The 13,988-nt window shown below is 48.2% G+C and overlaps 1 protein-coding gene across 1 annotated transcript in view; it reads right to left on the bottom strand.

The window, feature by feature from the left end:
* Positions 1-4,392: 4,392 nt before the first annotated feature.
* Positions 4,393-13,988, bottom strand: part of LOC149429179 (cytochrome c1, heme protein, mitochondrial-like) — a 35,887-nt gene continuing 26,291 nt past the window's right edge. The window contains exons 5-6 of the mRNA XM_089666633.1: positions 9,583-9,743; positions 4,393-4,556 (exon numbers count right to left, since the gene is read on the bottom strand). Of these exons, the coding sequence (XP_089522759.1) occupies positions 4,408-4,556; positions 9,583-9,743 (310 nt within the window). The 3' untranslated portion in view covers positions 4,393-4,407. The remainder of the gene's footprint in view (positions 4,557-9,582; positions 9,744-13,988) is intronic.

The raw sequence follows: 13,988 nt of genomic DNA on the forward strand, positions 1-13,988 counted from the left end.
ACACTTTCCCCCCTTCCAGTCCAGGACAATTTTCAGCTTTCAGCGCTATCACAATTTGAATGACAATTGCGCGGTCATGCTACACTGTACCCATATGAATTTTGTAGCATTTTTTTGAGACAGATAAAACTTTATTTTGGTGGTATTTATTCACCGCTGGGATTTTTATTTTTTTTGCTATGTAAATGAAAAAGTATAAACATTTTGAAAAAAAAAAAAGTATTTTTCTTATCAAATTTTGCAAATAAATATTTCATTATAAATCTTGGCCAAAATGTATTCCGTTATCTTTTTAATATAAAAAAAAAATACCCAAAATAGTTTATAACCAAAAATTATATATATTATATTTTAAACATTTTTTTTTTTACATTTTTATATTATTTGTTTTTACATACTGTCACCCTAGCAGTACAGTGTCACTATTACTACTTGTGGGGGGTGATTTTTTTTTTTTTATACTGATTGCTTTTACACCTGTACAAGGCTGTAAAAGCAATCATTTCTCCTTCTCTCTGGCTGTATTCTTGCAGCCATTGAGAACTACTGTGTGAGCTGTGATTGGTCACAGCGCGTCACATGGTACAAGGCAGTTGTGAATGTCCCTGTACCATGTGACCTCTGTGATCATTCACAGATTTCACACGTAGTAAGCAATGATGTCAGAAGTGACATCTTGCTTACTACTCTGCATGTGATCACTGATTGGCCAATCAGTGATCACATGATCAGGACCTCGTACAGAGGTCCCGTACGACGATCGGTGTTCCACTGTGTCCGGACCCGGGAGCGCGCACAAGCAGGGGGTGGGGAGGCCGTTTATAAACAGCCACCCGCCCCTGCACTGCCACCGTCCGGCCGTCTATATACAACGGCCGGACGGGAGGTGGTTAAAAGCGTCTCCTATAGAAAATATAGGGCACTGAAGTTTGTCGCCATTTCACGAGCGCGCGCAAATTTAAGGTTTGATATGCTGGATATCTTATTTACTCGCTGCAGCCTCATCTTTTATAGTTCACAAAAAAATAGAGTAATTTATTGCTTTTTTGTGCCCTAAAATTAACTTGCTTCTATTTTTTGCTGAAATTTTGCGGTAATATCACCTGACATAAAAATTTGAAACTACCACTATTTTATTCTCCAGGGTCTCTGATTTCAGAAAATATATCACGTTTGGGGGTTTTATGTCATCTTCAGGCCTAAAATTATTTTTTTTAAATGTGCAAAAAACCCAAAACCGGCTCTGGCAGCGAGAACCCAAAAACCGGCTCTGGCAGCGAAAACCCAAAAACTGGCTCTGGCTGCGAAATCGGAACTGACAGCAGAAACGCACAAACGGCTCTGGCAGAGAAATCGGCTCTGGAAGCGAAAATGCAAAAACGGCTCTGGCAGCGAAAATGCAAAAAACGGCTCTGGCAGCGACAACCCAAAAAACGGCTCTGGCATTGAAAACGCAAAAAACGGCTCTGGCAGCGAAAACCCAAAAACCGGCTCTGGCAGCGAAAACCCAAAAACCGGCTCTGGCAGCGAAAACCCAAAAACCGGCTCTGGCAGCGAAATCGGCTCTGGCAGCGAAAACCCAAAAACCGGCTCTGGCAGCGAAATCGGCTCTGGCAGCGAAATTGGCTCTGGCAGCGAAATTGGCTCTGGCAGCAGAAACGCACAAACGGCTCTGGCAGCGAAATCAGCACTGGAAGCGAAAAAGCACAAACGGCTCTGGCAGCGAAAATGCAAAAAACGGCTCTGGCAGCAAAAATGCAAAAAACGGCTCTGGCAGCAAAAACGCAAAAAACGGCTCTGGCAGCAAAAACGCAAAAAACGGCTCTGGCAGCAAAAACGCAAAAAACGGCTCTGGCAGCGCAGGACAAAAAAACAAAAAATGGCTCTGGCAGCTGTGCCCACCCCTTCTCTCCTCTGTCCATTCACAGAACACTTTGTATTTTGTGATTGGCCAGATGGAGAGGAGGGGTGGGCAAAGTGGCTGCAAATCTGCAGCTGAGAATAGAAGTTCCGGCTTCAGAGCACTAGAAATCTAGTGATAGCCGTGCGCCCGGTGCTCAGTAAACACCTAAACTGTGAATTAAAGAGATAGGTCCATGAGGTTGCATGCATGTCGTTGGACTTAAAGTGATACTAAAGCTAAAAACGTTTTTTATCTTAAAGTGTTACTAATCCCACAACAGTACAATCAGTCTGTAGATGCAGTAAAGCATGCTTGTTATACTCACTGTGGGACCTAAGGGGTTAATCCTCCGCATTGTGTAGAAAGGCTGTTTGATCCTGTCTTCTCTGCCCCTCCTCTTGTTGAAATGACCACCTGATACAGACTGAACCAGTGGTCACATGCTCAGTTTGGTGTGTATTGCTAGAGAGGTTTTTTTTTTTTCTTTTTTTTTTTATGGGAGGGTGCATATGATCAGCACAGGGCCAATTGGCACTGTCCAGACAGAAGGTCAGGGGATTTCCATCCTCCTAGAGCAGAAAGAAAACTCCTCCTACAAGCTTTAACCAGTGCTGTGCTGGACACTGATAGAAGTCACAAGACTGCTCTATACTGCTGATGAGGAAAGGCATTTAGCAGTTTATATTTACTAAAATAATTGCATTTCCATGTTCTGTGTACTGTGGGAGACCAGATATAGTGAATGCGGGGTCCGGGGAGAGCGGATATAGTGAATGCGGGGTCCAAGGAGAACGGATATAGTGAATGCGGGGTCCGGGGAGAGCGGATATAGTGAATGCGGGGTCCGGGGAGAGCGGATATAGTGAATGCGGAGTCCGGGGAGAGCGGATATAGTGAATGCGGGGTCCGGGGAGAGCGGATATAGTGAATGCGGGGTCCGGGGAGAGCGGATATAGTGAATGCGGGGTCCGGGGAGAGCGGATATAGTGAATGCGGGGTCCGGGGAGAGCGGATATAGTGAGTGCGGGGTCCGGGGAGAGCGGATATAGTGAATGCGGGGTCCGGGGAGAGCGGATATAGTGAATGCGGGGTCCGGGGAGAGCGGATATAGTGAATGCGGGGTCCGGGGAGAGCGGATATAGTGAATGCGGGGTCCGGGGAGAGCGGATATAGTGAATGCGGGGTCCGGGGAGAGCGGATATAGTGAATGCGGGGTCCGGGGAGAGCGGATATAGTGAATGCGGGGTCCGGGGAGAGCGGATATAGTGAATGCGGGGTCCGGGGAGAGCGGATATAGTGAATGCGGGGTCCGGGGAGAGCGGATATAGTGAATGCGGGGTCCGGGGAGAGCGGATATAGTGAATGCGGGGTCCGGGGAGAGCGGATATAGTGAATGCGGGGTCCGGGGAGAGCGGATATAGTGAATGCAGGGTCCGGGGAGAGCGGATATAGTGAATGCAGGGTCCGGGGAGAGCGGATATAGTGAATGCGGGGTCCGGGGAGAGCGGATATAGTGAATGCGGGGTCCGGGGAGAGCGGGTATAGTGAATGTGGGGTCCGGGAGACCAGATACAGTTCTTTCCCGTCCGCCATGCAAAGCACAAACACAGCCCAGTATGTAAAACAGCACACAGTTAACCCTTTGATCACCCCTCACATTAGCCCCTTCCTGCCCAGTGCCATTAGTACAGTGTCAGGGGATGTCAGTGACACCAAGTCACTTCCCCCCCCAGCGTCAGACTATCCTTTGCAGTCCCGCTATAAGCCACTGATCGCCGCCATTACTAGTAACAAAAAATTTTTTTTAATCCCAGTATCTATACCGCCATTTGTAGATGCTAGAACTTTCACGTAAACCAATTAATTGACACGTATTGTTTTTTTTTTAGAGAACTTTGGCTCTAAATTTATGACGAAATTATATTTTTTTACTGGACATGTTTAATAGCAAAAAGTCCAAAATATTGTTTTTTTCTCAAAATTGTCATTTTTTTTTTTATAGCGCAAAAAATAAAAAAAAATAATCGCAGAGGACATCAAATACCACCGAAAGAAGGCTCTATTTGTGGGAAAAAGAAAAATGTAAATTTCATTTGGGTGCAGCGTTGCATGACCGCGCAATTGTCATTTGAAGTAACGCAAAAAATGGCCCGGTCAGGAAAGGGGGGAATCCTCTGGAGGGCTTAAAGTGGTTCTCACATTAACACTGCCTGGTCCTGAATTTCCTGCCCCCCCCCCCCCCGTATTGTGACGAATGTACTTGCAGGAACCCTGTACTGAGAGGAATATGGGGCTGACGTCCTTCTGGAAAAGCTGGAGATCCTAAACTTTCTCACAACGTTTACAGTATAATAAAGGACTGACGACTCCCATGAAGTCATTTTATGAATGGAGAGATTTTCCCCCTATTTCCTGCCCAATGATTGGATGTGTATGGTGACCGGGGGAGGAGCTCTACCATCCACCCAATCCAGACGTAAACACAACTTCTGGCTTGCATCCTATCAGGTCACATTTGGTGCCTCGGTCAGGCCGGCCTCCAGTCCACTCACTTTGAGGCCCATGCGCTTGCGGTCATCGTATTCCGGTTCGGCGGCCCACCGCAGGAACGTGCAGACGTCTTTAGCCACCTGAGACATTGTGGCCGGGGTCCCTGAGAAGACAATAAATCCACACGTTAGTAACCACGTCCTGCTCTTCACAAATCCCTAAAACCATCCCTCGGCCATGACTGAAAGGGAGCCAATCACAAAGCATCAAATGTGTGTGAGAAGCCCTGGGTGGAAGCTGTCAGCTCAACTTCAGTATTATTACTATACGGGATTTATACAGCGCCAATAGTTTCTGCAGCGCGTTCCCCATAATACACGACATTCTGCGCTGGGCGCCCTCTAATGGACGACATTCTACGCTGGGCGCCCTCTAATGGACGACATTCTACGCTGGGCGCCCTCTAATGGACGACATTCTACGCTGGGCGCCCTCTAGTGGACGACATTCTACGCTGGGCGCCCTCTAACGGATGACATTCTGCGCTGGGCGCCCTCTAGTGGACGACATTCTGCGCTGGGCGCCCTCTAGTGGACGACATCCTACGCTGGGCGCCCTCTAGTGGATGACATCCTGAGCTGGGCGCCCTCTAACGGATGACATTCTACGCTGGGCGCCCTCTAACGGACGACATTCTACGCTGGGCGCCCTCTAATGGACGACATTCTACGCTGGGCGCCCTCTAGTGGACGACATTCTGCGCTGGGCGCCCTCTAGTGGACGACATTCTGCGCTGGGCGCCCTCTAGTGGACGACATCCTACGCTGGGCGCCCTCTAGTGGACGACATTCTGCGCTGGGCGCCCTCTAACGGACGACATTCTGCGCTGGGCACCCTCTAATGGATGACATCCTGAGCTGGGCGCCCTCTAATGGATGACATCCTGAGCTGGGCGCCCTCTAATGGATGACATTCTGCGCTGGGCGCCCTCTAGTGGACGACATTCTACGCTGGGCGCCCTCTAGTGGACGACATTCTACGCTGGGCGCCCTCTAGTGGACGACATTCTGCGCTGGGCGCCCTCTAATGGATGACATCCTGCGCTGGGCGCCCTCTAGTGGATGACATCCTGAGCTGGGCGCCCTCTAACGGATGACATTCTACGCTGGGCGCCCTCTAACGGACGACATTCTACGCTGGGCGCCCTCTAGTGGACGACATTCTGCGCTGGGCGCCCTCTAGTGGACGACATTCTGCGCTGGGCGCCCTCTAGTGGATGACATCCTGAGCTGGGCGCCCTCTAACGGATGACATTCTACGCTGGGCGCCCTCTAACGGACGACATTCTACGCTGGGCGCCCTCTAGTGGACGACATTCTGCGCTGGGCGCCCTCTAGTGGACGACATTCTGCGCTGGGCGCCCTCTAGTGGACGACATTCTGCGCTGGGCGCCCTCTAGTGGACGACATTCTGCGCTGGGCGCCCTCTAGTGGACGACATCCTACGCTGGGCGCCCTCTACTGGAAGACATTCTGCACTGGGTGCCCTCTACTGGACGACATTCTGCACTGGGTGCCCTCTACTGGAAGACATTCTGCACTGGGCGCCCTCTACTGGAAGACATTCTGCGCTGGGCGCCCTCTACTGGAAGACATTCTGCGCTGGGCGCCCTCTAGCAGACAACATTCTGCATTCGGCACCCTCTACTAATGGACGACATTCTGCACTGGGCACCCTCTACTAATGGACGACATTCTGCACTGGGCACCCTCTACTAATGGACGACATTCTGCACTGGGCACCCTCTACTAATGGACGACATTCTGCACTGGAAAAATCGTTCAGAATTCGACCCATGTATGGCCTGCATTAGCCACATACTACTCGGAGGGGGTTCATTATTAACCACTTCCTGGAAGCCCTATAGATGTTTTACTGCTACAAGGCGGCCGCTCGGCGCAAAATCATGGCTCCTGAAGATGTCAATCACCAGATCCTGGTCAGCGATTCATGGCTGGGACTCTGTGATTGGTGGATCAGCTGATGGGAGAGATCTGTGAGTGTAAACACCATAGATCTCTCTCCTGTCGGCGAGGACGTGCTGCTTTTTATCTCTCTGCAAAAGTGTGATAAAAAAAAAAATTTGGAACTCCCACCATTTTATTCCCTAGGGTGTCTGCTTTCAGAAAATATATGTTTTTGGGGTTTTGTGTAATCTTCAGGCCTGACATGATTTTTTTTAAACGTGTGCAAAAAAAAAAAAAAAAAAATGCAAAAACAGCTCTGGCAGTGAAAGTTATTTATTTCGAATAGCACTGCCACTAACCACCAATGCTGGGGAGTTCAATTTGCTAATGACCACCAATGGGAGCGAAGGAGGGGGTTATTAGGACCGACACCAATGCTGGGGGTTATTATTGTGTCCACCAACACCAATGCTGGGGGTTATTATTGCGTCCACTGACACCAATGCTGGGGGTTATTACTGAGTCCACTGACACCAATGCTGGGGGTTATTATTGCGTCCACTGACATAGCTGTTGGTTATTATTGTGTCCACTGATACCAATGCTGGGGGTTATTATTGTGTCCACTGACACCAATGCTGGGGGTTATTATTGCGTCCACTGACACCGTTGCTGGGGGTTATTATTGCATCTACTGACACCATTGCTGGGGGTTATTATTGCATCTACTGACACCAATGCTGGGGGGTTTTATTGAGGACACTGACACCAATGCGGGGGGTTATTATTGCATCTACTGACACCATTGCTGGGGGTTATTATTGCATCTATTGACACCAATGCTGGGGGGTTTTATTGAGGACACTGACACCAATGCTGGGGGGTTTTATTGGGGACACTGACACCAATGCTGGGGGTTATTTTTGCGTCCACGGACACCAATGCTGGGGGTTATTATTGCATCTACTGACACCATTGCTGGGGGTTATTATTGCATCTACTGACACCAATGCTGTGGGGTTTTATTGAGGACACTGACACCAATGCTGGGGGGTTTTATTGAGGACACTGACACCAATGCTGGGGGGTTTTATTGAGGACACTGACACCAATGCTGGGGGTTATTGCGTCCACGGACACCAATGCCGGGGGTTATTATTGCATTTACTGACATCAATGCTGGGGGTTATTATTGTGCCCACTGACACCAATGCTGTGGGTTATTATTGCATCCACTGACACCAATGCTGGGGGTTATTATTGCATCTACTGACACCAATGCTGGGGGTTTATCTTGCATCTATTGACACCATTGCTGGGGGTTATTCTTGCATCTACTGACATCATTACTGGGGGTTATTATTGCGTTCACTGACATCAATGCTGGGTGTTATTTTGTCCACTTACACTAGTACTGGGGGTTAATATTGCATCTACTGACACCAATATTGGGGGTTATTATTGTGTCAACTGACACCAATGTTGGGGGCGATTAATGAATACAACGACATCAATGAAGGGGGTTAATATTGTATCTACTGACACCAATGCTGGGAGTTATTATTGCGTTCACTTACATTAATACTGGGTGTTGTTACTGTGCCCACTTATATTAATGTTGGGGGTTAATAATGCATCCACTGACACCATTGCTGAGGGTTATTATTGGGCATACTGATACCAATGCTGGGGGTTATTATTGAGGACACTGACACCAATGCTGGGGGTTATTATTTAGGACACTGACACCAATGCTGGGGGTTATTATTGAGGACACTGACACCAATGCTGGGGGTTATTATTGAGGACACTGACACCAATGCTGGGGGTTATTATTGAGGACACTGACACCAATGCTGGGGGTTATTATTGAGGACACTGACACCAATGCTGGGGGTTATTATTGAGGACACTGACACCAATGCTGGGTGTTATTATTGGGCATACTGATACCAATGCTGGGGGTTATTATTGGGCATACTGATACCAATGCTGGGGGTTATTATTGAGGACACTGACACCAATGCTGGGGGTTATTATTGAGGACACTGATACCAATGCTGGGGGTTATTATTGAGGACACTGACACCAATGCTGGGGGTTATTATTGAGGACACTGACACCAATGCTGGGGGTTATTATTGAGGACACTGACACCAATGCTGGGGGTTATTATTGAGGACACTGACACCAATGCTGGGTGTTATTATTGGGCATACTGATACCAATGCTGGGGGTTATTATTGAGGACACTGACACCAATGCTGGGGGTTATTATTGAGGACACTGACACCAATGCTGGGGGTTATTATTGAGGACACTGACACCAATGCTGGGTGTTATTATTGGGCATACTGATACCAATGCTGGGGGTTATTATTGAGGACACTGACACCAATGCTGGGGGGTTTTCTGTGTCTACTTACACTAATAATGGAGGTTACTTTTGCACTCACTGACACCAATGTTGGTGGTTATATGCACTGCGATAAGCTGCTAAAAATAAAGCAGGATCAAAATTTGGGGTGTTGACGTATGGAAAATTAATTTCTATAGTGAGGCCCTCTGAAGATGTCGGGGCGCACTTGAGACCCTCTATAATTTTCAAGCTGACCACCACTGGGATGAATTACACTGTTTCTGGCACTGGCTGCAATCCAAAAGCTTTCCTCTCTCGCACACTGACTGGTGTGTGAGAGGAAAGTGAGAGCCGGTGGCAGCGATCACGTGGTACAGAGCCACTCACATCGGCTCTGTGCCTTTTTTTGTGATCTGTACTTTCCAATGGACACTGCAATCACATGACTTTGCTAGGGGGCCTTACCTTCTGTAGCATTCACCTCCCCTCCATTTATGTACAGTGGGGGGATGGAAGATCGTGAATGATCCAACACCCAACCATCTAATCTTGTAAGCCAGGGGTGGGCAACTGCGGCCCCCCAGCTGTTGTAGAACTACAAGTCCCATGAGGCATTGCAAAACTGAGTTACAAGCATGACTCCCAAAGGCAGGGGCATGATGGGACTTGTAGTTCACCAACAGCTGGAGGGCCACAGTTGCCCACAACTGTTGTAAGCAATTAAATATCTGACAGGAACTCGAATCTTTCCACACTTCCAATCTGGTTGCAGCTTCACTTTACCGCCAACGTCTGCTCAGGCGAATGATCACACTACACGGGTAACGGCCGAACACACACCGAGTACACGTGACACCACTTACCATCATCATACTCCAGCACCTCGTCATAGATAGGAGGAGCCATGGCGATAGACTGGCCCACGAAGTAGGGGTTGAAGTACAGGCCTTCCCTCACAGCGACACCGGCAGGAGGATCGCAGTACCCGGTGAGGAGAGAGAATATATAATCCTCCTCTCCATGCCTGGAATACAAAGTCACGCAATCAATTCTATGTACCCTCATCTATGTACACATTTCCCATAATCCTTTACAGCCAGATCAAGCAGGATTTTCACAGTGCTCACAGATCTACAGTCTCTTACCAAATGATGTGAATCGTCATGTCCCTCAGATCTATCTCCGGGGTCACAGATAAAGGGGTAGAGGCAGTACTCCCCTACTGGCCCCCATTGATTCAGGAGGAGGCGGCTTGGGCCCAATAGGGTCCTGTTATAGTGTGCTGGCTGCCCCTGCCTGATTTCATCTGTCCAGGAGGGCACGGTGGCATGGCTTCGGTGTCACAGAGCAAGCAGCAGTGCTAGTACAGTACAATGCTAATTTGTATTAACCCCTCGGTGCCGGCGCCTCCCGGCCCTTTAAGGGTTTCTGAAGCGGGGAGGCGGGGCTTAGGGTCATGTGACCGCCGTGACGTGCCGTCACATGATTGGGAAAGAGATCGGGACCTTTCCACGAGTACCGAACATGTGTGCTGGGAGAGCTCAGAGCGCGCACTCTTGGAACACATGTCCTTTTTTAATTGAACGCAAATGTGCGGCCGCTCGGCGTCTAGGCCCAGATGCCGGGAGGCCGGATATTTGCATCTGGCCGGCGTGAAGATGTTAAGGCAGGGGTGTCCAAACTATGGCCCTGCAGCTGTTGAAGTACTACAAGTCCCATCAGTGCCTCTCGGTGTCTTGCCTGTGGATGTCAGAGTCTTGCAAGGCCTCATGGGACTTGCAGTTCCTCAACACCTGGAGGGCCATAGTTTGGACACCCCTGGGTCAAGGGATTCAGAAGCCGGGAGGCGGGGCGGGGTTTTACGGTCATGTGACCACCATGATTCGCCGTCACGGCACTCACATGATCGGGAAAGGTCCCGATCGAAAGAGGAGATCGGGATCTTTCCGTGAGTACCGGACATGTGTGCTGGGAGCGTTCTTAGCACATATGTTTTTTCTTATTTGCACGCTAATGTGCGGCCGGCCCAGACGCCGGGAGGCCACACATTTGCGTGCGGCCGGCGCGAAGAGGTTGCCCTCCCTAGCGGTCCGATTATATCAGTATTTCTGTGCTCAAAGCGGTTACATTGCTTTCAATGGAAATATGTTGGTTTTTTTATTGTAATTCTTAGGAATAACTCACTGAAATCTGTCCGAACAAGAGTCTAGTAAACATCCCGGGGAGGATAACATTTGAAACACGAAATCATAAATTATAATTTAATAAATAATCATAAAAAATAATAATTATAAATGTAATTCAATAATATAATCAAACCAAAAACACTGAAATGTGAAATATAGCGCCAAGTTCGCACATCGCTGAGCAAAGTCGCAGAATCGTTTTCAGTGTCTGATGAGGAATTTCCCCCACCAATCATTATCACTCAATTCTGCAAGTGGTTCTGATTTACTATCGCTGTTCTCTAGCCGGTCTAAAACCGCGTCTGACCTAAAGGGACAGTTTTTGGACGCCATGGACGTTTCTCAGTTTCCAGGCAGAAAGAACAGTAAAAATGCAGGCAGGGCGCCGGACAAAGCACTCGGGACAAAATGTATGTGAAATGGTTTGATACAGGAATGTTATACTCTGTGATTTTAGTGGATTTAGTGAATGTCACTTTTTTACATTTTTGAATTTCCCGCCAGTCCCGTCCCCCCGTACGTCCCGACGTCACAGGGAACGGAACCCGGAAGACAGATGCCGGCATCGGCCGGAGGACATTGCCGGGGACACTGCAGGGGGGACATCGCGGGACAAGTGCTGGAGGGATCCCAGAGCAACACTGCAGTGTATTCCCGAGTGTAGCTCACGGTTACCACTTCCGGTACTGAAAGTTAACCCCGAGCTACACTCGGGAATACCGCCAGGGGGGTTAAAATGTTTACATACATTGTCATTTATTTAGCACTGCACTATTGTTTTGTGATGTTTACTATGCTATGTATTATGGTCTTGTGCTAGCTGCTATGATTTTGAAACCCAACGTAGCCTTGGCGCTTTTTTTTTTTTCCGTGCTCATTTACAATACTAACCTGTTACTGACGGGTATCTCTTAGACTCCGCCCCAAACTGCACAGAGAAGGCGTTTCGGCCAGCGCTGTGGATTGACGTTAACCCCTTGACGCCGATGTCACACAAACATGCGGCCTCACAGAACTGGGCTTCTTTCCGTGGGGTCGCACATTTGCGTACTTGTCTTTCTACTGGGAGCACACCGTGCACAAAGACCGCAGTGTCACTGAGAGCCCCGTTCTAACGATTGGGACCCGGGACTCCCGATTCCGGGTCACATGATCGCTGTGATAAATATCAACAATCGTTAAACCACAAAATTTCTTAACGTGAAATAACAGAAATCCCCTAGACCAGGGGTAGGCAACCTGCGGCTCTCTAGCTGTTGTGGAACTACATTTCCCATGAGGCATTGCAAAGATTACAAAACTAAGTTACAGCTGTGACTTGCAGAGGCATGATGGAACTTGTAGTCCTGCGGCTCTCAGGTTGCCTACCCCTGCCCTAGACGCACAAAAAGTCACACTTTTCCCCAAAAAAAGTCCAAAGTCAAAAAAAAAAACCTCCTCCGCGTCTGTGAATCTTCAAATTATCATGCATAAACTTGATCCATCTCCAAAACCCAAACCTTAGGTGTCCATGTGTACCTCAAAAAAAGCAACATAACTGCATATAGTGCATTACCCTCAATTACAACAAAATCAATATCAATGTGTATCAATCAGTATAGAAAATCCTTTTTCTGTTCATACTTTTTCGCTGCCATGTATAGACAACATCTTCTCGTCTTCAGATATCTCCAGTGGTACCAATCAATCTTCTACATTCTCTAGCCACCTGCCACCCAGACACTGTAGAAATACGGCAGCAGGGCTGGACAAAAGCACGTTTTAAAACGTGCGCTTTGTAAACAGGTAGGGGAGGCGCGCTGCCGCCCTACCTGTCCCGCCGATCACAGCCGCGGATGTCAGTCGCCGGGTCACAGCCGGTCGTTACCGGCTATGTCCCGGCGATCGGCGGCAATCACTGACAGAGAGCACAGCTGCAGTAGCTGTGCTTTCTGTCAGATCCCTGACAGCTCCAGGACATGCTGATCGGGACAGAAGAGTTTCTCTCTCCCGATCAGTAGTGTTCCCTGCAGTACACCCCCCCCCCGCCCCTAGTAAAACACTCCCCCTCACACAATATAAGATAAATAGTGCAGCGCTAGATGATATATGACTGCACCAGTATTTAAGGTGATGCAATATCCTTTAATCCAATGTCAACTAGTGTAGGCCACATATATTGTATGCGACCTTCCCAAGAAGTGAAAAAAGGAAGTAATAACGTGTACTCCACACGGCTTCACTTCATAATAAAAACGCACAATATGAATGCACAATATAAAATAGTCCAATAATAGTCTAGTAATCAAAAAAGCACAGATAGATGTATCTTGATAAGATCCTTGTGATGCATATAATCCGGCGTTTGTGCAGAAAAATGAATAACTTGCGCACTCACCGGAAGCACAATTAAATTGTGCGTTTATATCTCATACACCAAGGATCACTCCGGCTGTAGATGGAAGGAAGCTCTGAACAGGTGATTCCGTGATGGGGGGTAACACATCTGGGGGTCCCTTATGGTAGACCAGGCTCCAAACAGGATCAGCTGAATATTATTCTGGGCCTTGGGGTAGTCACCTGGTGGTCCTGAGGGATTAAATGCTCGATGTGGAGCAAAAAGGAATACCCATAGTGTAGTATTTAAATCAAATTTAAAACGGATTTATTGAATATTAGAGCAAGAAACACTTAACATGAGTATGAAAGTAAAATCAATCCTTGTGCACAAAGGATGTCACGAAATACACACTGACCAGCTGGTATAGAAGAGTGGCCGCCGGACCTCCTTGATCCGGCGGCTTTAAAGGAGGAGCCCCTGCTAGCCGTGACGTCAAGCCGCCGGATCAAGGAGGTCCGGCGGCCACTCTTCTATACCAGCTGGTCAGTGTGTATTTCGTGACATCCTTTGTGCACAAGGATTGATTTTACTTTCATACTCATGTTAAGTGTTTCTTGCTCTAATATTCAATAAATCCGTTTTAAATTTGATTTAAATACTACACTATGGGTATTCCTTTTTGCTCCACATCGAGCATTTAATCCCTCAGGACCACCAGGTGACTACCCCAAGGCCCAGAATAATATTCAGCTGATCCTGTTTG

This window comes from Staurois parvus, unplaced genomic scaffold, assembly GCF_062004578.1.
Source record: "Staurois parvus isolate SC_StPar_1 unplaced genomic scaffold, SC_StPar_1.0 ptg002756l, whole genome shotgun sequence".
In the NCBI taxonomy this organism is placed as follows: Eukaryota; Metazoa; Chordata; class Amphibia; order Anura; family Ranidae; genus Staurois; species Staurois parvus.